Source organism: Prionailurus viverrinus, chromosome A3, assembly GCF_022837055.1.
Source record: "Prionailurus viverrinus isolate Anna chromosome A3, UM_Priviv_1.0, whole genome shotgun sequence".
Classification (NCBI taxonomy): domain Eukaryota; kingdom Metazoa; phylum Chordata; class Mammalia; order Carnivora; family Felidae; genus Prionailurus; species Prionailurus viverrinus.
In genome coordinates, this window is record NC_062563.1 from 14,643,338 (window position 1) to 14,668,734 (window position 25,397).

General features: G+C 43.0%; 1 protein-coding gene, 1 long non-coding RNA gene and 1 pseudogene across 2 annotated transcripts; 1 reads left to right on the forward strand and 2 right to left on the reverse strand.

Annotated features, from left to right (window-relative positions):
- Window positions 1–873: 873 nt before the first annotated feature.
- On the forward strand, window positions 874–13,850 carry LOC125163057 (uncharacterized). The gene is made up of 3 exons (XR_007151263.1): window positions 874–1,039; window positions 7,545–7,671; window positions 12,629–13,850. It is a non-coding gene; the product is annotated as an uncharacterized LOC125163057 (long non-coding RNA).
- Window positions 11,471–12,255, reverse strand: LOC125163056 (28S ribosomal protein S15, mitochondrial-like; annotated as a pseudogene).
- Window positions 13,851–19,462: 5,612 nt separating the features above from the next.
- LOC125162124 (ubiquitin-like protein FUBI) lies at window positions 19,463–19,926 on the reverse strand. Its single transcript, XM_047852723.1, is given in 1 exon segment — window positions 19,463–19,926. A coding segment is annotated over 1 exon segment (435 nt). The 5' UTR covers window positions 19,898–19,926.
- Between the last annotated feature and the right edge of the window lie 5,471 nt (window positions 19,927–25,397).

Sequence of the window (25,397 nt, forward strand, 5' to 3'; positions counted from 1 at the left end):
AGATGCACCTCTTGATCTCAGGGTCGTGAGTTCAAGCCCCACATTGGGTGTAGCGATTACTAAAAATAAAAGGAATTTGGCTAGATAGATCAAATTTGTCCTAGAGCCCAAATCCACAAGGTTTCCACCCATTCTGGGGAGGAAGATGCACCTCTTGATCTCAGGGTCGTGAGTTCAAGCCCCACATTGGGTGTAGCGATGACTAAAAATAAATAAAAGGAATTTGGCTAGATAGATCAAGTTTATCCTAGAGCCCAAATCCACAAGCTTTCCACCCATTCCGGGGAGGAAGGTACCATCTGTTTCCATCCCACCCTGTCCAAAAACTTGGAATGGGACATGTCTTAGGCGTGGCATTGCCAGATAAGACACGGGGCACGTAAAGGGACACACTTATACTAAAGTAAAGTATGCATGGGATATACTTATACTAAAAATCTATTTGGTGTTTAACTGGGTGCCCTGTGTTTTTATTTACTAAATCTGGGAACGATACTTCGGTAGAAAGAGGGTGTGACGTACCCTTTGCTGACCCTTAGCTCTGACAGTCCTAGCCCATCCAGAGGACCAGTCAGTCTCTATTTTCAGTGGCTGATTTTATCACCATATTCCAGGTGGCCTGTTGCTGGACGGGACCAGCCTGCCTCAGTTTCTCCGTCAATCACTGTGGCTGTCCCTCTCCCAAAGTTTCAAGAATTCTTGGGCTTCACACCCACAATGTGTAGCCTTGTCCAAAGATGAAAATTTTGCCTACTTACACTTTATAGATATTTTTTAAAGTTTCTTTTTGAGTATCTTTTTTAAAAAAAAAAATTTTTTTTTAACATGTATTTTTCAGAGAGAGAGACAGTGTGAGTGAGGGAGGCACAGAATCCGAAGCAGGCTCCAGGCTCTGAGCTGTCAGCACAGAGGCTGACGCGAGGCTCGAACCCATGAACCATGAGATCAAGACCCGAGCCGAAGTCGGTCGATTAACTGACTGAGCCACCCGGGAACCCCTCCTTTTGGGTAATCACCTGCCTCTTCCCTTGCACAGTCGGTAAGTCTCCCTCACTTCGCTGGCTTCATCAGGAAGCGGTTCTTCCTGCCTGTTCTTCTGTCTGTTCACCACACTGTCCCAGTAGTTGTCTTCCTTCTCCGACTGCTGAGTCCTCATGGAAGGCTCTGGAGTGTTTTGCACATCGGCTGTGTGGTGATACGCCTGCTGAGTCTGAATATGCGAAAGTACCTTTATTCTGCCCTGTTACATGAGTGACCGGCTACAGAACCGGGGTTCGGACTCCCTTCTCCTTCAGGGTGTTCTGGGAAAGCAGGGTCTCCCTTACCTCCCAGCGTCTGGACAGGCTGAGAAGTCATGTACCAGTTTGGTCCTCACTCCCGTGCAGGCGACCCATTCTGTTCTTTCTTGCAAGTTTTTCTTTCTCTGGGGGGGGGGGGGGGGTTTGAATTCTTTCACCAGGATGCCCACTTGCCGGCCGGATGGTTCCTGCCCGTGAAGACCCGCGTGCACCCGGACACTTTCAGTGGTTTGGGGGTTATTTCCCTCCCTTCCTCCTCTTCGCTCTCGCCACCCAGACCTCCTGCGAGGCTGTGGGCGCCTCTCCCCTGCGGTCCATCTGGGCTCCTTTACTTTTCTGTCACCTTTTCCATTTTCCTGGGCTTTTGTTCTGTGCGTTGAAAGATCAGCTCATTTTTGTCACCCGTGCCATTTTGTTTTCAAGCCTTCTTTAGAGAGTTTTAGGGTTGGCTTCCCCCCGCCCCAAGTGGACACCAAAATACTTACTATCTGGGGAGGCGCCTGGGTGGCTCAGTCGGTTCAGTAAGTGTCTGACTCTTGGTTTCAGCCCAGGTCATGATCTCAAGGTTTCATGAGTTCGAGCCCTGTGTGGAGCTCTGTGCTGACCGTGCAGAGCCTACTTGGGATTCTCTCTATCTCTCTCTCTCTCTCTCTCTCTCTTTCTCTCTCTCTCTCTCTCTGCTCCTCCCCTGTTCATGCTGTCTCTGTCTAAATAAATAAATCTTAAAAAAAGATATATTCACTATCTGGGTCCCCCCCCCCCTTTTTTTTTGCCCATAGTCCACTTTTCTCCTTTTTTTTAAATTTAAATTCAAGTTGGTTAACATATAGTGTAATAATAATTTCAGAAATAGAATTTAGCGATTCCTTACTTACATAGTGCTCATCCCAGCAAATGGCCTCCTTAAAGCCCCTCATCCATTTAGCCCACCCCCCATCTCCCCTCCAGCAACCCTAAGTTTGTTCTCAGTATTTAAGAGTCTCTTATGGTTTGTCTCCCTCTCTGTTTTTATACAATTTTTGCTTCCCTTCTCCTATGTTCATCTGTTTTGTATCTTAAATTCCACCTATGAGCGAAGTCATATAATGTTTGTCTATCTGACTGACTTATTTCACTTAGCATGATACACTCTAGTTCCATCCACGTTGTTGCAAATGGCAAGATTTCATTCTTTTTGATTGCTGAGTAATATTCCATTGTATATATACACCACTTCTTCCTTATCCCTTCACCAGTCGGTGGACATTTGGGCTCTTTCCATACTCTGGCTATTGCCAATAGTGCTTCTATAAACATTGGGGTGCACGTGCCCCTTCAAAACAGCACTCCTGTATCCTTAGGATAAACACCTAGTAGCAATTGCTGGGTCATAAGGTTGATCTATTTTTGGTTTTTTGATGAACCTCCATACTGTTTTCCAGAGGGGCTGCACCAGTTTGCATCCCTACTGGCGTACAAAAGGGCTCCTCTTTCTTCCCATCCTCGCCAATGCCTATTGTTGCCTGGGTTGTTAATTTTAGCCATTCTGACAGGTGTGAGGTGGTATCTCATTGTGGTTTTGATTTGTATTTCCCTGATGATGAGTGATGTTGAGCATTTTTTCATGTGTCGGTTGGCCATCTGGATGTCTTCTTTGGAGAAGTGTCTATTCATGTCTTTGGCCCATTTATTCACTGGATTATTTGTTTTTTGGGTGTTGAGTTTGATAAGTTCTTTATAGATTTTGGATCCTAACCCTTTATCTGATATGTCGTTTGCAAATATCTTCTCCCATTCTGTCGGTTGCCTTTTAGTTTTGCTGATTGTTTCCTTCGTTGTGCAGAAGCTTTTTATTTTGATGAGGTCCCGGTAGTTCATTTTTGCTTTTGTTTCCCTTGCCTCCGGAGACATGTTGAGTAAGAAGTTGCTGGGGCTGAGGTCAAAGAGGTTTTTGCCTGCTTTCTTCTCTGTGATTTTGATGGCTTCCTGTCTCATGTTTAGGTCTTTCATCCATTTTGAGTTTATTTTTGTGTATGGTGTAAGAAAGTGGTCCAGGTTCATTTTTCTGCAGTTTCTATCCAGTTTTCCCAGCACCATTTGCTGAAGAGACCGTCTTTATTCCATTGGATATTCTTTCCTTCTTTGTCAAAGATTAGTTGGCCATACGTTTGTGGGTCCATTTCTGGGTTCTCTATTCTGTTCCATTGATCTGAGTGTCTGTTTTGTGCCAATACCATACTGTCTTGATGATTACAGCTTTGTAGTATAGCTTGAAGTCCGGAATTGTGATGCCTCCCGCTTTGGTTTTCTTTTCCAAGATTCCTTTGGCTATTAGGGGTCTTTTCTGGTTCCATACAAAGTTTAGGATTGTTTGTTCTAGCTCTGTGAAGAATGCTGCTGTTATTTTGATGGGATTGCATTGAATATGTAGATGGCTTTGGGCAGTATCGACATTTTAACAATATTTGTTCTTCCTATCCATGAGCATGGAATGTTTTTTTCCGCCTTTTTGGGCCTTCTCCAATTTCTTTCATAAGCTTTCTATCATTTTCAGTGTATAGATTTTTTCACCGGTTTGGTTAGGTTTATTCCTAGGTATTCCTTGGAATACCTTTCTGCTGCTCGATTATTGGTGTATAGAAATGCAAGCAATCAACTTTTCTCATTTTATGGAAGTAAGACTCTTACATCAATCCAGGGATACCAATTTGAAGTCTTAAAAATATTTGTCTTCAATATCTAAATTGATTTTGTTTCCCTACACTTCAATCTATTCATCTTGGTGCTTATTTTTTAAGATGTTGGTTTCTATTTACAGAAAATAAATAATTTGTTAAGCAGTTTTACTTGTGAATGCTTATTTTTCCAATGGTTGTTTTTACTCCCGCATCTGGGCCCTTTTTAGTTTTCTGTGTAAATGGAAAGGCAAAAACTTCATTAGATCCAGGCAGCTGATGTGTGTTCACTCGGCAACACAGGAGTCTGTGTCTTTGGCGAGCTTTTCCCTTGAATGAAAGGGCAGACTTGGGGGCCTTTCATGTGGATTGTTGGGAGATGTGTACAGACAGGCCTCTCTGTAGGCTCAATAGAGGGGGACAGAGCTCGAGGGGACCCTCCCTTCCCCTGCCAAAGCCGGTAGTGCCTTACCTGATGGCAGACCACGTTGGTCTGTTTCCCTAGAGTTGCCTTAAAAGAAAGGCTGTGGCCAGCTCAGGGCCCTCCGCATAGTACTTGCTTCCCTCTTGGTTTCAAAGTTCATGCAGACTCCTGGAGGTGGTTCTCCTACCTTTTACAGGAAACACAATCCTGAGCGTCAACCCTTAGGCAACCCCTCGGGGTGTAAGAACAACCCAGAAGTGTGGCTGCCTTTTCTCAAAGCCCCGACTCACTCTCCTGGTTCTTCAGCCCGGAGCCCACGTCCTGCTGTGGCCGGTTCTGAGTTGGGAGATCCCGCCTGGCTCTGGACAGAACCGAAGACTCTTGCACATTCCGTGTTTGTATTAGGGGGTTGAGCACACCGCCTCCAGTACGTGCCTCCTACTCTGTATCTTACAGAAGCCAGTCAGAATTTGTCACTTGCCGACAGCCCCCTTCCCTGTACTCCTCTGCTCTGATAATGTATTGGTGTTTTTATGTCTCTCCCTGCTATGGTTTTGGAGGCAGAAGAGAGAAATCTGGAGATGAATCCAGCCCATCTTGTGGTGTTGAAAGCATCACTTATTCTTGAAATTGTCACCGCCGGTGGCTTCATTCATTTGATGGCTGTTTAGTGAGCACCACTGTGGACCTCCTCTGCTCTAGATGCTGCAGATACTGGGCACCTGGGGGGCTCAGTTGGTGAAGCGTCTGACTCTTGATTCCTTTGGCTCGGGTCATGATCTCACGTTTTGTGGGTTCGAGCCCCGCGTCGGGCTCCATGCTGGCAGTGTGGAGTCTACTTCAACTGCCAACCCGACCTCTCCACCCGTATGTGTCACAGACGCCTTACACAGAACATGTCCAAGATCTACCCCTCTCTCTGTCTCTCTCCTGAGTGGTTAGTTTCTTTTTTTTTTTTTTCTTCTTTTTTTTTTTTCTTTTTTTTTTTAATTTTTTTCAACGTTTATTTATTTTTGGGACAGAGAGAGACAGAGCATGAACGGGGGAGGGGCAGAGAGAGAGGGAGACACAGAATCGGAAACAGGCTCCAGGCTCTGAGCCATCAGCCCAGAGCCTGACGCGGGGCTCGAACTCCCGGACCGCGAGATCGTGACCTGGCTGAAGTCGGACGCTTAACCGACTGTGCCACCCAGGCGCCCCTGAGTGGTTAGTTTCGTATATGCCACCAGCATTGACCCAGCTGCTCTTGGATATAACCTCGGAGTAAGTAGTGTTCCATTTCCCTGCTTTCCCTAACCAATCGCTGATCAATTCCATTTAGAATCTGCTGTACTTGTTTTTTATTATTAATTTTTTTTCACTTTTATTTATTTTTGAGAGACAGAGACCGAGCATGAGTGGGGGAGGAGCAGAAAGAGAGGGAGGCACAGAAGGAGAAGCAGGCTCCAGGCTCCACGCTGTCAGCACGGAGCCCCACGTGGGGCTCAAACTCACGTGCAGTGAGATCATAACCTGAGCTGAAGTTGGACACTTAACAGACTGAGCCACCCAGGTGCCCCTCCACTGCACTTTTTTTCCCATATCTTTTTTTTCATTTTTCTAATCTTTATTTTTGAGAGAGAGAGAGAGAGACAGAGTGCAAGTGGGGGAGGGGCAGAGAGAGAGGGAGACACAGAATCCAAAGCAGACTCCAGGCTCTGAGTAGTCAGCACAGCACAGAGCCTGACGTAGGGCTTGAACCCCACAAACTTCGAGTTCATGACCTGGGCCGAAGCTAGACGCTTAACCCGCTGAGCCACCCAGGCACCCCAGAATCTGCTGCACTTGTAAATGCCCCTGTTACTACATTAAAATCTTCTCTTATACTAGTTATTACTTGGCTCTCTGACTTCCCTTTAAAATAAGCTTTCTCAACCTCAACGCTATCGGTATTTGGGGCCAGATAATCCTTTGTTGTAGAGGCTGTCCTGGGCATCACAGAACATTCCACAGCATCCCTGGACTCCCCCCACTATATACCAGAAGCACCTTTTCCTCAGCTGGGACAATGACAAGTGTCTCCAGACATTGCCAGGTGCCCCCCCAGCAGGCAAAATCATGTCGGTTGAGAAACCGCTGCTTTCACACACTCCCCCGCTCTGCTCCTAGGGCGTTGCTTTCCAAATATGAATCTGATCATGTTACTTATATATATATATATATATATATATATATATATATATATATATATCCCCATTGTCCACGGAAGTCATCCCCAAAGCCAGGTGTCCACTCCGGAAAACTGCATGAGACAATCAAGTAGTGTATGGTATGCAAAGAAAGTATTAGAATACCCTTTTGTGTGTCTTTCGTGTCTACAAAAATTAAGAAAGGAAGCTTTCCCTTTGGTGGGTAGCTGGAGAGTCATAGAGGTACATCATTTATAAGTTAATGCACCGAGGGAGGCTTAGGAACTCTTACTGGCGGGGTTGATAAATACCTGGAGGCCAGCGGTCTCCAGGAGAAAGCCCAAAATTTCTCTGTGTCTGACCACTAAGTACCTCTACTGCTCTGAGTCTCATCAAAGCCCCCAGCCTTATCCTGTCACACTGCACTGCTTACAGCTCTCTTAATTTAATGTTTTTAACGTTTCTACACCTTTGCTTAGCTGTTGCCCATATCCACATGAAACTCACATTGATTGGTGTGCAACCAAATATTGATCTCCTTGATGAACATAACCTGAGAAAACAAGGAGATTGAACACCCCTCCCTTTGTGATTTCACTCCACCTTATATACACATTTTTTCGCGGCCCCCATAATTTATTATTGTGCATGTATGTGTTTTGTAGAAAGTCTCCTCGATGGTCTTTAAAAGGGACTTTAAAAGGGACCAGTGTCTCCTTTGCCTTACCATCCTCTACAACTAGAACAGTTCTAGGCATATAAAGGGACTCCCATTTTTATCATTTTATGAATTAATAAGTAAGTGGAGAGACAGAGTATTTCTATTATGATGTCTTTCTCCCACAAAGCATAACATGAAGGAAGGTTAATGGCTGACATCCTTTGTAATGTTTTATGGTAAATTCTTAACATTGAACACAGTAGGGATTCATTCCCACGCGTATTTCCCACATTGTCTGGTCTTGAGCACTTCACAGAGAGCAGGATTGGTCTGTTACAGGGATCAGTGTTGTTCGAAGATGTATCTGTGGACTTCACCAGGAAGGAGTGGCGGCTGCTGGACCCGGCCCAAAGGCTCCTGTGCAGGGATGTGATGCTGGAGAACTACGAGCACCTGGTGTCCCTGGGTAAGCGCAGCTCCCCGCTCAACTACCAACGGCATCCATTTCCTATCTTAGGAACCAAATCATTGTAGGATGTAGCGAGTATCAGACTTGAGATGTGGGATTTAAAGACCCTTTTCGGGACTTGAAAGTATGTTGTATCCTCGCCTCCCTGGTGCAGAGGTCTCCTTTGATGAAGGCTCTGTCATCATACAGCTTCTAAAGCTTCTCTCTTCTGATTCTTCAAAGGGCCTGAACCTTAAGCAACTTTGCCAAGCCCCATGTCATTTCCCACAACAGGGCGCTGTGTCACCAAAGCTGAGCTGATATTCAAGTTGGAGCAAGGAGAAGAGCCATGGGTACCAAGGAGGGAACTCCCAAGTCAGAGCCCCCCAGGCGAGTTAACGAAGGTAGACAGAAGGCAGCTGGTGGACATTGGATCCCAAATGGCCAGTTCAGGGTATTTTTCAAAGTGTTTTAGAAATCTCTTTTATTTTTTTTAAGTTTATATGTTTCTTTTGAGAGAGAGAGCAAGTGGGGTAGGGGCAGAGAGGGGAGAGAGAGAATCCCAAGCAGGCTCCACACTGTCAGCACAGAGCCCAATGTGGGGCTCAAACCTGCCAACCGTGAGATCATGACCTGAGCTGAAATCAAGAGTTGGACACTTAGCCAACTGAACTACCCAGGTGCCCCAGAAATTTCTTTTATAGGCTTCTAGAAGTGACTAAAGGCAGATGATCACCATGCCTTAGATATCAAACCTCCAAATAGCACTCTCATGAGTAAATGCTCTTCATGTCCTGTTTTACTTTTACATACAGAGAGATTGGCTGGGTTTTCGTAGAACCCAATTGCTGCCTTCCTCACCCAAGACCTTCATTTCCCTGTCTTTCTGTTCAGCAATGGCCATTCACCTTCCCTTCTGTGCCAAACACTCTGTAAATATACAGTTGTTGGTGCACTCTTATGTTCAACAGATATTCATTTTTTTTCATGTTTATTTATTTATTCTGAGGCTGGGAGAGAGAGGGAATCCCAAGCAGGCTCCACACTGTCAGCACACAGCCCAATGCGGGGCTTGATCTCATGAACCATGAGATCATGACCTGAGCCAAAATCAAGAGTCAGATGCTTAACCGACTGAGCCACCCAGGCGCCCCTCAACAAATATTTATTAAGCACCTGTTGTGCACCAGTCACACTCCAAGCAGAGGGGGTACAAAGTCTCTACTCCTATCAGTAGACCCAATTAGCAAATTGGCAAATTTAGCAAAAACTTGGCAATTAGCAAAAAATATATATATATATACATATACACACATATATATGCATATATGTGTATGTGTATATACATATACATATATATGTATATATATGTGTGTATATATATGCATATATATGTATATGTATACCAAAAATTGGCAATTAGCAAAAAATATATATATACATATATATGTATATATAGGCATATATATGTGTATATATATATGCATATATATGTATATATATTTTTTTTGCTAATTGCCAATTTTTGGTGTATATATACACATATATATATACATACATATGTGTATATATACATATATGGGTATATATGTGTATATATATATGTATATATATATACAAAAAATTGGCAATTAGCAAAAATTGTATATATTACAATTAGCAAAAATGTATATTGCTAAAAATATTAGCAAAAAATTTTATATTGTATATTGTATTGTAATTGTATATATTACAATTAGCAAAAATGTGTATTGCTAAAAAATTAGCAAAAAATGTATATATGTATATATACACACATATATGTATATATACATATTTACATGTATACATATATACATTTATATGTATATATATATCTATATATATATATGTCTGGTAGTGATCAGCAGTATGAAAAACTGCAATCAGATGAAGGGCATTGGGACTGACATGGAGTGCTGTTCTGGAAAGGAAGTCGGGGAAGGCCTCTTTGCAAAGGTGGACATTGGTCAGGAACAGTAGAATACAGTTTCAAACAGGATGGAGTAAGCCACAGGTTATCTGAGAGATTTCCAGATTGAGGGAGCAGCAGGTACAAAAGCCTCTGAGATGCGAGTCTCCTGGGTGTAATCAGGGAACAGCAAGCAGTCAGTGGGACCAGAGCGGGGTCAGAAGAAAGTCTCAGCTCATGTCAGAGAGTCAGCAGGAGCAAAGCTTTCTGGTCCTCATAAGACTGACTTGTACTCCGAGTGAGACATTAGAGAGGGGGTCAAGGACTGCACCTGTAAGCACTACGTTTGGAGGTCAGGAAGGCACGCGGCTCTAGCAAGGGAGACTGAGAAGCACCCAGTATGGAGGGAAGAGAACCGAGAAGACAGTGGTGTCCCAGAAGCCACATGAACAAAGGGTTTTGAGAAGGAAGGAGTGAGTTCCAGCATTGCAGGTGGATGCGTGAAGTCAGAATCGCCTCCTCTTTTCCTGCAAGTTATTCAAAGGCCACAAGGAAAATAAGAGCAACGTGTCAGCCCCATTTTTGTTAGTGGTTGGAGGCGGCTGAAATCCCAAAGTGAAAGCAACGGAAATCAGGCTTGGTCACGGAAGTAGAAGTCGAAAAGAACACCATACAAACCAGCCGTGGAAAATAGTGTCAGAACACATTGTGCAGATAGTACTTACTTGCAAACCTTGCCGTAAATGGAACTTGAAGTGATGAGATTCTTGTTTAAAAAAGCAATTGGATGGTAGCATTGCCCTGAAGGATGTATAGGTTCTGAGTAGAGCGAAGGATAGACCGTGTGCTACCCGAGTAAGAACACGAGAGTGGGTTTGTATCTAGAGATTTCCAGTTCACAGAATTAAATGCCCTGGTCCGATATGATCTGACAGGACTGGGCTGGTCACTCAAAATTGTATTGTGATTTTGGGTATAAGAACCTAGCGTAAACTCTAGGTATAAAAATCCAATATCAAATTTTCCTTGCTCACGTATTGGCTTCTATTTGTTTTATCTGCTACGGAAAAGTCATATATTTTTAGGCATACCGTGGATTTTATTGCATAAAATGATAATAGCAGAGGATAATAATAATCACCCATAGCTAAAAAAAATTTTTAAGACAAAGATTAATAAAGGTCCTTGGACCGAGTTGGATAGCCAGCTGCTTGAGTTTTCACAGAAAAGAGAAATCAGAGAGGAAGAAAACATGATATAAAGTGGAATTAAAAATTAGTATTGTGACAGGACACAATGGGTTGGCAGAGTAAATCAGCAGATCGAAAGAGGGAAAAGTAGAGGTGTCAGTCAGGACAGATAACTGGTGACCAATTCTGATAGAATCAAATGAAGCCCCACCAACCAGAATGCAGAGGTGAATGGCTGGTTCTCGCCTATATTTTAACACTCTCTTTGGACGTTGTTTCACCATATCACAGCTCTGTGAAGAGATGGGGATGAACTATAAGACTGACCTTTAGACCCAAGGAACTTAGTAATTTCATAGGTTTAATTGGGAGTTGGTGTACAGAATGGGAAAGAGGAGGAAGAGATTGGGAACATGGAGAATGGAGTAAGGATTCCACTGCAGGTGTTAAAATATGGGCGCGGGGAGGATATGGCTCTAGTCTCTGACCTGCTGTAAACCTGATCTGGGCTCTGGTACTCCTTCTTACCACCCCCCCCAGTCTCTTTTGTCTCCCTCCTCACTGTTCCTTGTCTTTGCCCGTTCTCTGAATATCCTCCCTCCTTGTTTTCCTGACCATCCTTTTTGCTCAGTTCACCATTCCTTATGTCTTATTTCAAGCCCTCTAGCCATTCTTTTTGACAGAACTCTAATATGATTTATTGGTTTTCTTTGATTGCCTCTGGTCCAGCTTTGGAAGGGCTTTCTGGGCTCTTCTGGCCTTCTGGGCTGCCGCTGCTGCAGGTTTTAAGGCCCTTTTTTGCTTCTTCAGCCTTTGTACTTCCCGGAAATCCCGAATGCACAGAGGCTTCTTGGTCACCCAGCGGTGGTGGGCTTCCCAGTGGAACGGAGGGGGAAAGGTATATTCCGTCCCCAGGTCCTTGCATACCTTCTCAAAGGCACATGGCTGGTCTTATGGAGGTCGGTCTTGTGAGTATCTTGCTCCTCTGGTGGATGCTCATCAGCAGACAGCGCTTGTGCGTCTCGTCCTTTCGGTGGCTCCGCGTGTGTGCTTCGTAATTGCAGATCTTGACGGTCAAGGCGACAATTCGAGCCTCCAGGAAGCTGCTACTCTCAGGGTTTGCCACAATCTTCTTCATCAACTGATCTTGCTTGACTTTTAGTTTCTCCTTCTGGTTGGCCATTTCCAAAGACAAGAGTCTTCTGACAACATCATCAAACTTCTCAGTTCCAGGAATGTTCTGGTAGTCTTTGAGCAGTTGTGGAAGGGGGTGGGTGGGTCATCTTCTTGGCTGGGCTGGACTGGTTTCTGGGTGGCATATCCACAAGCAGCCAGGAGGGTGACACCCCCAGGAGGGGAGGGAAGGCCCCACTGGTGGCGGGGAGGCCTGGTGCACCCACCGCCCGGCAGCCCACGGACTGGAGCCTGGGCTGCTGCCTGGGTCTGAAGCGACCTCAGCGCGCTCCACACCGTTCTCAGCATGCTAACCTGTGACCCCGAGGGGCCAGCACCACAGCCACCTTCCCTTTTGCGGCACAGATTGTGTTACAAGGACGTCGCCATGCTGGCTCAGCCTGTCCATTCTGACAGCATATTCGTAACAAACCAAAGTCACTTGTATTAATTTTCAGCTTTCTCTCCTCTTTCTACTTTTCCTACCACAATGTGTTTTTGTCTTTGTTATCATGCTACCAAACCAAAAGAGTAGAATAAATATTTGCTCAGGATTTCTTTCATCCCAGAAGACTATGTCTAAAAACTTAAGAATCAACTGTACATAGTCCACTTGTGCACATGCCGTATCTCAAGAAATGTGTGAAGATTTATAATGTGTATCAATTTTTCATATTTCTAGAACGCCAGAAAGCCAACAACATGAAAGAAAGAAGCCAAGAAAAGGTAGGTAAATACTTGAGGCAAGCTTTATTCTTCAACAGCAGAATATTGACTATGGAGAGAGGCAAGATGTTGAGAGAAGCATTTAATATGTCCACAAATCCAGTGCCCTCAAGAAAAATATCCCATAAATGTGACTCCTCTGGAACAAGCTTGAAAAGTGTTTCAGGATTAATTATTATTAATAGAAACCAGATAAGAAAAAAGCCTAATGATCTCAATGGATGTGGATTCCTTGATATGGTACATGAGAAGACTCACCCAGGGAACAAGCCCTGTGAAAATGATCAAAAGAAATCCCACAGACATAATGAGGAGTTTATACAACATCAGAAGAATTCTGTTTTGAAGAAGATTCTTGAATATAATAAGTGTGGGAAAGCCTTTCACAAAAAGGCGGCCTTTGTTACACGTAAGAGAGCTCACAAAGGAGAGAAATCCTCTGAAGGTAATGAATGCAGACAAGCCATCACCCAAAAGTTAAAGCTCAATGCTCATCCAAGAACCCTTAGGGAAAGAAAATCGCATGAATCAATAAAAACAGGAAATCTTCATGCATGAAGTCAAAACATGCACATCAGAGAGCTCACCTAGGGAAGAAATACTATGATTGTAATAAACTAGAGAAATCCTTTAGCAGGAAGTCCAAACTAACTCAACATCAGAGAGGGTACGGAGGTGGAAAACCCAAGGAGTATAATGAAAGTGAGGAAACCTTGTGGAAGTCATACCACATTCAAAGTGAGAGATCTCTTGGAAAGAAAATCTATGACGGTGATAAATGTGGGAAATCCTTCCACGCAAAGCCATGCCTCACTCAACATCAGAGAACTCATACAACAGAAAAACTTAGTGAGGGTAATGATAGTGAGAGCACTGTAAAGAAGGAGTCACACCTCCCTCTAAATCAGAGAATTAACACAAGAGAGAACAGCTTTAAAGGTAAAAAATGTGAGAAGTCCTCCTGTGAGAAGCCAAAACTCACTCAACGTCAGAGCGCTCACAAGGGAAAGAAAGCCTATGACTGTAATAGATGTAGGAAAAGTTTCGTAAGAAAACAGACCTTGCTCAACCTCAGAGCACACACACAGGAAAAAAGGCCCTTTGAGTGTAATGAGTGTGGGAAGTCCTTCTTTGTGAAGTCCAACCTCACTGAACATCAGAGAACTCACACAGGAGAGAAGCCTTATGATGTAATGAATGTGGGAAGTCCTTCTGCCAGAAGTCAGCCCTCACAGTGCATCAGAGAACTCACACAGGAGAGAAACCATACAAATGTAATGAATGTGGGAAAACCTTCTGTGTGAAATCAAACCTTACTCGGCATCAAAGGACCCACACAGGAGAGAAACCCTACAAATGCCCTGAATGTGGGAAAACCTTCCATGACAAATCAGCCCTCGCGAAACATCAGAGAATTCACACGGGGGAGAAAACCCTATGAATGTAATGAATGTAGGAAAACCTTCGGCCAGAGGTCAGCCCTCACCGAACGTCAGAGAAAAACACACAAGAAGAAAACCCCCATCAACGCTGCCTGCGTGCGGAAGCCTGTGTCTACAAGTCAGACTCGTTGAACGTCAGCAAAATCACAGGGCTGAAAAGCTAAGATGTCAACACGTGTAGGAAAGTCTGCATCAGTCGGTTATAGCTTATTGGAACTAGAGGATTCATATGGGAGTGAAACCTCATGAATGCTTTGAACATGTGAAATCTTTCGACAAATATTCAAGGAAATTGAGGGGAAATGTATCAGTTTAAGGAAGATGGATAAAAATGTTCTTGCGGAAGTATTAACCAGAAGTCCTTTTTCAGATGTGATACCAAACTTATTATAGAAAAGAGAACAGAAGATATTCTGTTAATAGATTGTGAAGCGTGGAGCTTTTCTAAAAGCGTAAATAATTTAAGTCATTGATGCAACAGCCTGAAATGTATGTGTGAAGACTGAGGCATTTTGGACTATAAGCATATAGTACATGAGTGTGCCATGCGACATGGTCGATTTGTGTGCAGGAACCCACCGCTGTTCCCGAATCTCAACAGTAGAGCACATAGAAACTAAGTGGAAATGGAGCCATCCCCTAACCTGTGACCCAACAATTCCACTTCTGGAGACGTACCCGAAAACAATAGTTCTCAACTGCGCCTCCCAAAGGGGTATTTGGAAACACTGGGATGGCTTGGCTGTCACTGTGACAGGGTGCTACAGGCAGTTAGCGTGTGGGAGGGCCGCAGATCCCAAACGTCCTACAATGTGTCAGGAAAAGGACAGGAAGAAGAGGTTCATCCATGAAGACGTGGCTCCATCACAGAACAACGCTGCCCTGGAGAAACTCTTGCACAGCTGCAGCCACAGACGTGTACAAGAATGTTCACCGCATCACTGCAATAATTTTTTTAATAACAGTTTTTAAAAAAACGGAAAGTAAAAAATGCCCGTTAGTGACAGACTAGATAAATAGATGTTGGTGATGGTCATACCATGGAGATAATATATAACAATGAAAATGAATTAATGAGTTAGACACCTCGAGATTATTATACCTTAAAGCAATAATGTTGAATGGAAAAATATATATATAGCTATCATGTTACTGCATTTCAAAAACAAAGTTCAAAACACAAAGAATTCACGGGTGCCTGGATGGCTCAGTCAGTTGAGTGTCTGAGTTCAGCTCAGGTCATGATCTCACAGTTTGTGGGTTTGAGCCCCACATCGGGCTCTGTGCTGACAGCTCAGAGCCTGGAGCCTGCTTCGGATTCTGTGTCTCCCTCTCTCTCTGCCCCTCCCCTGCCCATGCTCTGTTTCTCTCTTTCTCAAAAATAAACTTTAAATTTTTTTAAAAAAAGAATGCAGGAGTACATTGTTTGGGAATACAGATAGATAGATCTTTGTGTAAATATACACATAGAAATATATATGTGAGCCATAAAACTACAAAGGAAAGAAAGTGGATGATTAACAAAATCTAGGATAGCTATTACACTTGTGGAGGAAAAAGGGACTTACATTTACAGACAGAGAAAGCTTCATGTTTCTTAAAGGGGTCACGAGTATACAGGTGTTGCTTTTAATATGCTGTATCATATCTATGCATACATAACTATTTCTGTTTATAGACTTTGGTTTTCAAGAAACAGGCTTCAAGATCATTGCATTAGAATGTTAACAAAAGTGGTGTTTTGGCATAAGGATCATAGTTAAGATATTTTTCATTCATCTATTTTTCTATATCCAAAATTTCCATAATGACTTTTTCTTTTAAAAAAAAGTGTTTCCTTATTTATTTTGAGAGAGAGAACAGGGAAGGGGTAGAGACAGAGAGAGAGAGACAGAGAATCTCAAACAGGCTCTGCACTGTCAGCGTGGCTCCCAATACAGGCCTCAAATTCATGAACTGTGAGATCGTGACCTAAGCCAAAGTCAGACATTTAACCAACTGAGCCACTCAGGGGCCCCGATCCAAATATGCTCTTAACCTTTAAGTTCTTCAGCGTCTCATCAAAAATGATCTCATAGGGAAGTGGCCATTGATATGTATATATATCCAGGTTATGCTGCTTTTCTGTCTTAAACTAATGTTTTGTTTTTTAAACTAATGTTTTTAACCCTCCGTAACGTGAGGATCCACAGGAAGGTCTGGAAAGAGCAGAGAAGGGAATGGGCTTTCAAACGTGTGTCTTTTTGACTGATGGCGCTCCCTTGGTTGTCCTTTCTAGTAAGAAACTTTTTGAGATGCGTGTTTTGACTTCATTTGGAATGACGGACAGGGCCCTGAGGGTGGGCACCTTGACTTCTAATCTTGGCATGGCCTCCAGCCCAATTTTATTAATCTTTAAAACAAAGAGCAGATTGAGACAACTTTATTGTCTTCGTCTGTTTGGACTGCTATAATAGTCCCACAGACTGAGGGTCTAATAAAGAACAGAAATTTATTTCTCCTAGTGCTGGTGGCTGGGAAGTCTGAGACCACGGCAGGGTCTGCTGAGGGCTCACTTCCTGGTGCACTGTCGCTTCACATGGTGGGAGGGGTGAGAGAGCTCTGTAGGGTCTCTTATAAGGGCAGTAATCCCATTAAAAGAGCTCGACCTCATGACCTAAGCACTTCTCGAAGCCTCCACCTCCTAACACCATCACAGCTGGGCGGTTAGAATTTCAATATACGAATTTTGGAGGGATACAAACAGGCCATGAGAGCTATTATGTGCTTCCAGTATTGTAATTCTGAACTTTGCATGTCAATGTACAGAGCAATCCGCACATCCTTAGAGGCCAAAGGTGATGATCTGGAAAGAACAAAGAAAGCATGGAATGTGCATGTCCTCAGCTGAGCCCGATGATGCCCTCCTACCTAGATCGTACCCTTGCAGACACCCAGTAATAGTCTTTTTCTGGTAGAATCTTTTCCTGCCAGTCCCCCAGTTCAGTTCACCTCCTTTTTTTTTTTTTTTAATGTTTATTTATTTAGTTTTGAGAGAGAGAGAGAGAGCACACATAGGAGGGGCAGAGAGAGAGGGAGGCAGCAAATCCCAAGCAGACTCTGCACTGTCAGTGCAGAGCCTGATGTGGGGCTTGAACTCACAAACTGCGAGATCATGACCTGCGCTGAAATCAAGAGTCGGAGGCTTAAACGACTGAGCCACCCAGGCGCCCCTCGGTTCACCTCTCTGGAAGTTGCCCCAAGCCTTCCATTGTCACTCAGTCCTGACAGTCTCTGCAGGGGGTAACACTGCAAATTTTGCATGCTCAGAATAGGAAGACCAAGAATTATATCTGACCTGGCTTCCTGTCTGAGGCCCTCCTGCCTCTTCCCAGAGCCTTGGTAAGAAGTCTCGTTTCAGTGTGGGTCCCCTTACTAGAATTATTCCTTGAGCCTCCTCCTAACACACAAGAGCTGGTGTATTTACAGGGAGTCAGCATCTGGGCCCCAAGCACAAATTCACTTCAAATGGAACGTCCACCCCGGGGACCGGTGTCTATCTCTGATGGCACCCACTGCCCCCTGGAATCCCAAACCTGGCTTCTGGTAAACTCAAAACGGGGCCACTAAGAGAACTAGCAGTCTAGAGAGTCCAGGAGCCATCCTGAAGCCCCAGACATTCAATTTGGCCTCAAACTCTGAAGAAACACCAAGAAATTCAAGGACTAGAAGGCAGGAGTCAATTTTAATTCAACGTGTGTTTCCTGGAGTCACTTGAGGGCATTTTTATTGGGCTGAGTGCTCTGAAGAATTCAAAGATGATCGAAGTCCAAGTCTGGGTTTTAAGCAGCGTGGTATATTGGGAAAACGTGAAATTTGAAGTAAAGTTGTTCTAGGATTTGATCCCAGAGCCTCCACTAGATTGGAGGACTTACTTCACTTCTCTGCGCATCAGTTTATTTGTTAAAATAAGAACGGCACCAGCTGTAGAGTAGAGTTCGTGGAGCTGCTTAATTAGAAGAACCTAGCGAAGTGCCCGTAGTGAGTGGTGGTGGTGGTGGTGATGGCTTTTAATAGGATTTTGTTATGCAACAAGCAATGAAGCGAGTATGTATATGCCATTTTGTGTTTAATCTTTAAAACAGGCGTACGGGCGGGGGTGGGGGGCGCCTGGGTGGCTCAGTCGGTTGAGCATCTGACTTCAGCCCACGTTATGATCTCGCAGTCTGTGAATCCAAGCCCCGCGTCGGGCTCTGTGCTGACAGCTCAGAGCCTGGAGCCTGCTTCGGATTCCGTGTCTCCCTCTCTCTGCCCCTGCCCCACTTTCACTCTCTCTGTGTCGCTCAAAAATCAACATTAAAAATTATTTTAAGATAAATAAAACAGGCTTATGAAGTAAGTTCTCTTTCCAAGACTATTTTAGAGACGAGGAAAACAAGCATTATAAATGTCACTTAAAATTGCTGGTATTATAGGGAAGCCAAGACCCTGGAGTTGAACCCAGGTCTCTCTGGCTCCAATGTTATTGCCTTTGTTTTATATGAATTTGCACTATTGTTGCTTTTTTCAGATCAGCACATAATATTCATTCTCTTCCTTGATGCTCTCAAGAAACTTTTTTTTTAATGTTTATTTTTGAGAGAGAGAGAGAGAGAGAGAGAGAGAGAGAGACAGAGCATAAGCAGGGGAGTGGCAGAGAGAGAGACACAGAATCTGAAGCAGGCTCCAGGCTCTGAGCCGTCAGCACAGAGCCTGACATGGGGCTCGAACTCATGAACTGCGAGATCATGACCTGAGCTGCAGCTGGACACTTAACCAACTGAGCCACCCAGGCACCTCTCAAGGAAATCACTTCTTAGAGTACCAGCCTGTATGTTGGCTAGGCCACACTTGCAAAAGCACAGTTTCCAGAATCTTCTTGTGCCCTTTGATTCATGTCCTGGGCTCCTGCCCAGCACCCTGCTCAAGAGAAGAAACAAATGCAAACCTAGCCCATTCCACCCTTGCTCACTCTCTAACTCAAAAACACTATAGATAGATAAAAATAGAATTCTGAAAAGTTCCCAGTAACACAAGAAGACAGGAAGAAGAAAATAGAGAAAAATGAAGAACAGTGATAATAGAAATAAACAAAAAACCAAATGGCAGACTTAAGCTCTAACTTGTCAATTATTACATTAAATATAAGTGGTCTAAACACCTCAACTAAAAGATTGACAGTGCAAATTAAAAAACATGCCCCTGTCTACAGGAAACTCACCTGAAATAAAATTATATAGGCTAGTTAAAAGTAAAGGATGGGAAAAGATATACCATACAAACATGCATTGAAAAAGTGGCTATATATATATATTTTTTTTTTGACTGGACTAAGTGGTTTTACTGGGGAAAGCCAAGATTATAACGAATTTAAGAGTTGGCATGGTGCCCTTCTTCTTGCCAAAGGTGGGCACAACATTGGCAAAGTAATGGTTGTATTACCTCTGCCTCTTGGTTCAGCCTGTCTTCTTTTTCTCCTGTTTGGCCACCTTGGGAGTCTGCCCTCTTACTTTCCCAGCACGGGCCAGGGAATGATGGATTTTACCTCCAAGCATGGAGCTGGCTACTTCCAGGGTGTTCAGAGCCTCCACTCCAAACTGACCTAGGGTAGCCTCATCCTCTAGGGGTGTGCCTGCCAGGAGCACAACTTGATCTTCTGGAGCGATGCCCTCCAGAGGGACTACATGAGCCTTGATCTGGGCAACAGTCTCCTCACCAGTCACCTCGAGGGTGTGTAGCTCCTGGGTACAGACAAAGAGCTGCATGTCAGCAACTGAACTGTGGCCACTGGAGCTGCAACCAAGAAGACAGAGTCGAGAAAGAGCCAAAAGTGGTTACATTAATATCAAATAAAGTTAAACATCTAAGAAAAAAGTTACCAGAGACACAAAGAGACATTACATGATAATAAAAGTAAACACAGCAATCCTAATGTGTATGTACCAAAACAACAATAACCAGATCTGCCAAATATGTAAAGCAGAAATGGATGGAACTAAAAGGAGAAAGAAACAAATCCACAATTAATAGTTGGAGACATCAACACCCCGTCTTAATAATTGATAGAAAGAGACAGAAAATTATCAAAGATATATAATTCAGGGGTGCCTGGCTGGCTCAGTCGGTTGAGTGTCCCGCTCTTAATTTTGGCTCAGGTCATGATCTCACGATTCGTGGGTTTGAGCCCCATGTAGGGCTCTGTGTTGACAGTGTGGAGTCTGCTTGGGATTCTCTCTCTCCCTCTCTCTTTACCCCTCCCCACTCATGCGCTCTCTCTCCCTCTCAAAATAAACATTTTTTAAAAAGATATAGAATTTGGGGCGCCTGGGCAGCTCAGTCGGTTGAGCATCCAACTTTGGCTGAGGTCATGATCTTGTAGCTCGTGAGTGTGAGCCCCGTGTGGGGCTCTGTGCTGACAGCTCAGAGCCGGGAGCCTGCTTCAGATTCTGTGTCTCCCTCTCTCTCTGCCCCAACCCACTCACATTCTGTCTCTGTCTCTCTCAAAAATAAATAAACATTAAAAAAAATTTTTTTTAAGATACAGAATTTAATTAACACCGTCAAACAACAGGATCTACTTGACAGTGGACCATAATATAAACCTCAAATTTTTAAAATCATATAGGCTGTTTTCTCTGACCACAGTGGAATCAAATCAACAGAAAAAATTTAACATGAACTTCTCCTAACACTTGGTAACTAAGCAGCACACTTCTAAATAATCCACAAATCAAAGAGGAAGTCTCAAGAGAATTAATAGAAGTACATTGAACTAAATGAAAATGAAAATACGATACACCAAAATATTTGGGATGTACTAAAAACATTTTAAAAGAGAAACATAGGGGGGCCTGGCTAGCTCAGTCCGAGGAGCAAGCAACTCTTGATCTCGGGAGTTGTGAGTTGGAGCCCCATGTTGGGTGCAGAGATTACTTAAACAAATAAAATGTAAAAAAAAAAAAAAAAAAAAAAACAATAAATAAAAGAGAGACATAATCTAAGATCACAATCCAAGAATCTGGAAAAAGAAGAACAAAATAAACCCAAAGCAAGCAAGGAAAGAAATAATAGGAGATACCAATGACACTGAAAACAGAAAAATAATAGGAAAAAAAAGCAACAAAGGTAAGAGTTGGTTCTTTAAAAATGGATAAAATTGATGTCTGTAGAAAGATTGATACAGAAAAAGAGAGAAGACACAAGTTACCAGTATCAGTAATGAAATGTGATATCATGACAGACCCTACAGACATCAAACTAATAGAGCAATCAATGAACAGCTTTATACCCATAAATGTGACAACTTAACCCACTCTGAAAAAAAAAGAAAAAAAAAACCTACAAACCACCACAACTCACGCAATATGAAATAGAATTAAAGAGATTGAATTTGTAATATAAAACCTCCCCAAAAGGGGGTGCCTGGGTGGCTCAGTTGTTTGAGCTTCTGACTCTTGATTTTGGCTCAGAGGGTTGTAGAATGGAGCCCAGTGTCGAGGTGTGCATTTAAGTGTGGAGTCTGCTTAGGATTCTCTCCTCTCCCTCTGCCTCTCCCCAGCTCAAACTCACTCTTTCTCTAAAAATGAAGTGAGGGGCGCCTGGGTGGCGCAGTCGGTTAAGCGTCCTACTTCAGCTCAGGTCATGATCTCGCGGTCCGTGAGTTCGAGCCCCACGTCGGGCTCTGGGCTGATGGCTCAGAGCCTGGAGCCTGCTTCCGATTCTGTGTCTCCCTCTCTCTCTGCCCCTCCCCCGTTCATGCTTTGTCTCTCTCTGTGTCAAAAATAAATAAACGTTAAAAAATTTTTTTAAAAAAATAAAAATGAAGTGAAATAATGAAATGAAATGAAATGAAATGAAATGAAATGAAATGAAATATAAAAATTCCCCAAAAGGAAATCTCCAGGCCCAAATGATTTCACCAGAGAATCCTACCATGTGTTTAAGGAAGAACTGACACCAATTCTATACACTTTATTCCAGAAAACCAAAGAAAAGAAAACACTTCCCAGTTTAGTTTGTGAAGCTAATATTCACTGATGCCAAAACCAAAAAATAAAAATATATACAATACAAAAAAATTACAGACCAATATTCCTTTGGCTATAAGCACACTAGTCCTTAACAAAATAATAGTAAATAGAATTATTCATTAATTATATGAAAAGACATGTGAATATATGAAAGAATTATATACCATGGGGTTTATTGCAAGGATGCAAGGCTGGTTTAATATTCAAAATCCATCAGTGTAATCCATTATCTTAATAAACTAAGAAAAATCACATTGTATTGACCAATGAAGGAAAATTACTTGACAAAAAGTATTTTAAATTCATGACAAAAACTCTCAAAAAAAATAAGAATAGTTGGTAGCTTGGTAAAGAGCATCTAATAAAACCCACAGCCAGTGTTGAGACTTAATAGTGAAAGACTGGATGCTTCCCTCCCAAGATCAGGAACAAGGCAAGGATATCTGCTCTCACCACCCTTATTCAACACAGTGCTGGAAGTTCTAGCCTGTCTAATAAGGCAACAAAAGGCAATTTAAAAACACAGATCAGAAAAGAAGGAATTAAAACTGTCCTTATTTGCAGATGACATGATTGTCTAAGTAGAAGACCCAAGGAATCTTCCAGAAAAGAAAAGGAAAGGAAAAGAAACCCTCCTAGGACTAGTGAGTTCAGGAAGGTCACAGGATATAAGGTAAACATATGAAATTCAATACTCCACCAATGAACACATGGCCACCAAAATTTAAAATACAATACCATTTTAAGTTGCTCCCCCCAAAAATATATGGTTAGGTGTAAATCTAACGAAACGTGCGGAACTTGCATGCTGAAAAGTACAAACCGCTAATCAAAGATGATCTAAATAAAAAAAATGGATAAACATACCTTGTTCATGGATTGGAAAACTCAACCACAGTAAAGATGTCAATTCTCCCCATACTGATACATATGTTTAATGCAGTTGCTATTAAAATCCTAACAGGAGGGGTGCCTGGGTGGCCCAGTCAGTTAACCGACCACCTCCGGCTCAGGTCATGATCTCTCAGTTCATGAGTTCAAGCCCCTGTGTCAGGTTCTGGGCTGACAGCTCAGAGCCTGGAGCAGATTCTGTGTCTCCCTCTCTCTCTGTCTCTCCCCTGCTTTTGCTTGGTGTGTGTGTCTCTCTCTCAAAAATAAATAGACATTTTTTTAATTAAAAAAATCCTAACAGGTTTTTTTTGTAGATATGGGCAAGATTATTCTAAAGTTTATATGGAAAGAGAAAGGAATGAGAAGAGCTAAAACAATTTTGAAAAAGAATAATAAAATGGAAGACTGCCTACTGACAATTTATGATAAAGCTAGGATAATCAAGACGGTGTGATATCAGTGAACAGATAGACGCATAGATCAATGGAACAAAATGGAGAACCCAGAAACAGACCCATACAAATATCCCCAATTGATTTTTTATAAACGTGCAAAAGCAATGAAGGAAGAGGAGACTTTTGACCAATTAGACATCTATAGATGAAGAAATAAACCTCAACTTCCAAAGGAGGAGAGTATGGGCTTTAGATCAGGCAAACCTGACTTTTAATTCTAGTTTTGCTCCTTACCACTGAGTGATTATGACTCATTAAACCTCACTAAACCTCGAACCCAAGCCTAGAGCTCATCAACGACATCTTACGGATACTGAAAAAATAGCAGGTGAATGAATGGGCTCCATTTAATTTACTGGGGGATGTTCCCGGAATGGCCAGCAGAGGGCTCTAATCGCACACGAAAGACCATAACTTCCTGAAAGCTTGTCTGCCTTGCAAATCCCCCCTTGGCATTTCAGGTACCCATTTTCATAAACCCACATTAATGCACAGTGCTGGGGAAACATCTTTCACAGCTATGTGTGTCACTGTGTTTCTTTCAAAGAATCAAATCGATAATTGCAATTATACCTCCTTTTCCTTGCTTACTTTAATTATTTTCATACAGGAATAGGCATGCATACTCCACGGGAACAATATTGCCCCCAAGGGGGTGAAAATTGGTTCTTGGGTCCAACCCAAAATCTCAGATATTGTAATGGCTTGTGGCCTTCAAAGGACCATAGTACATAAACAGATATACAGTATATCTATGGTATTAAAATTTCATGGGGAAGGGGACAATTAGGGGAAAAAATATCTAAAAAGGGCTTTTCGGGGCGGAGGGGAGCTGTAACTTAAAAAATAAAGGTTGAGAAACACTGCAATAAGGAAAGATGAATCAAGAGAACGCCCCATCATTGGCCCACATCTGAAGTTAGGACAATCCAGGGGCTCCTGGGTGGCTGTTGGTTGAGCATACGACTCTTGATTTCCGCTCAGGTCATGATCTCATGGTTCATGGGTTCAAGCCCTATGTCTGGCTCAGCACTGGCAGCCCAAAGCCTGCTTGGAATTCTCCCTCTCTCCCTTTCTCTCTCTCTCTCCCTCTCTCTCTCTCTCTCTCTCTCCCTCTGCCCCTCCCTGCTTGCTCTCGCTCTCTCTGTCTCTGATTAACCTTTTTTTTAAAAAAATGAAGTTAGGGCAGTCCTTTCTCCTAGAACTTGGGGTAGGCCACGATCCTGTCCAATATCAAGAGCTCCTAACTAAAGATCTTGTTATTGTTCAGAAGGCACTCCTCCAGGGAAAATTTAAATTCCATTATAATCATTCCCGAAAGTTTCTCCTGTACCACCCTACTCCCCCCCCCTTTCAGGTCCACTCCATCCCGAAATAACCATCGATCTGCTATGTGTTGCACACTCTTTTTTGCTTCTTTCACTCAGCGTAATTATTTTGAGATTCCTCCATGTTGTTGGGTATATTTTAAAAATTTTTTTAAATGTTTTCTTTATTTTTGAGAGAGAGAGAGAGAGAGAGAGAGACAGAGCGTGAGTGGGGAAAGGGCAGAGAGAGGGGGGGAGACACAGAATCCGAAACAGGCTCTGCATGGTCAGCACAGAGCCCGACGCAGGTTCAGACTCACGAACCATGAGATCATGACCTGAGCCGAAGTCGGACACTTAACTGCCTGAGCCACACAGGCGCCCCGAGTATATTCATAGTCCATTTCTTTTTACTGCTGAGTACTATTCCATTGCGATGCTGTATCACAATTTGTTCATTCGCTCACTTGTTCGTGGATGTTTGGTTTGTGTCCCGTTCAAGGCTGTCGTGAATAAAGGTGTGCGTATTCACGTCCAAGTCTTTGTGTAGGTCATGGGTTTTCATGGCTCTTGAGTAAATAC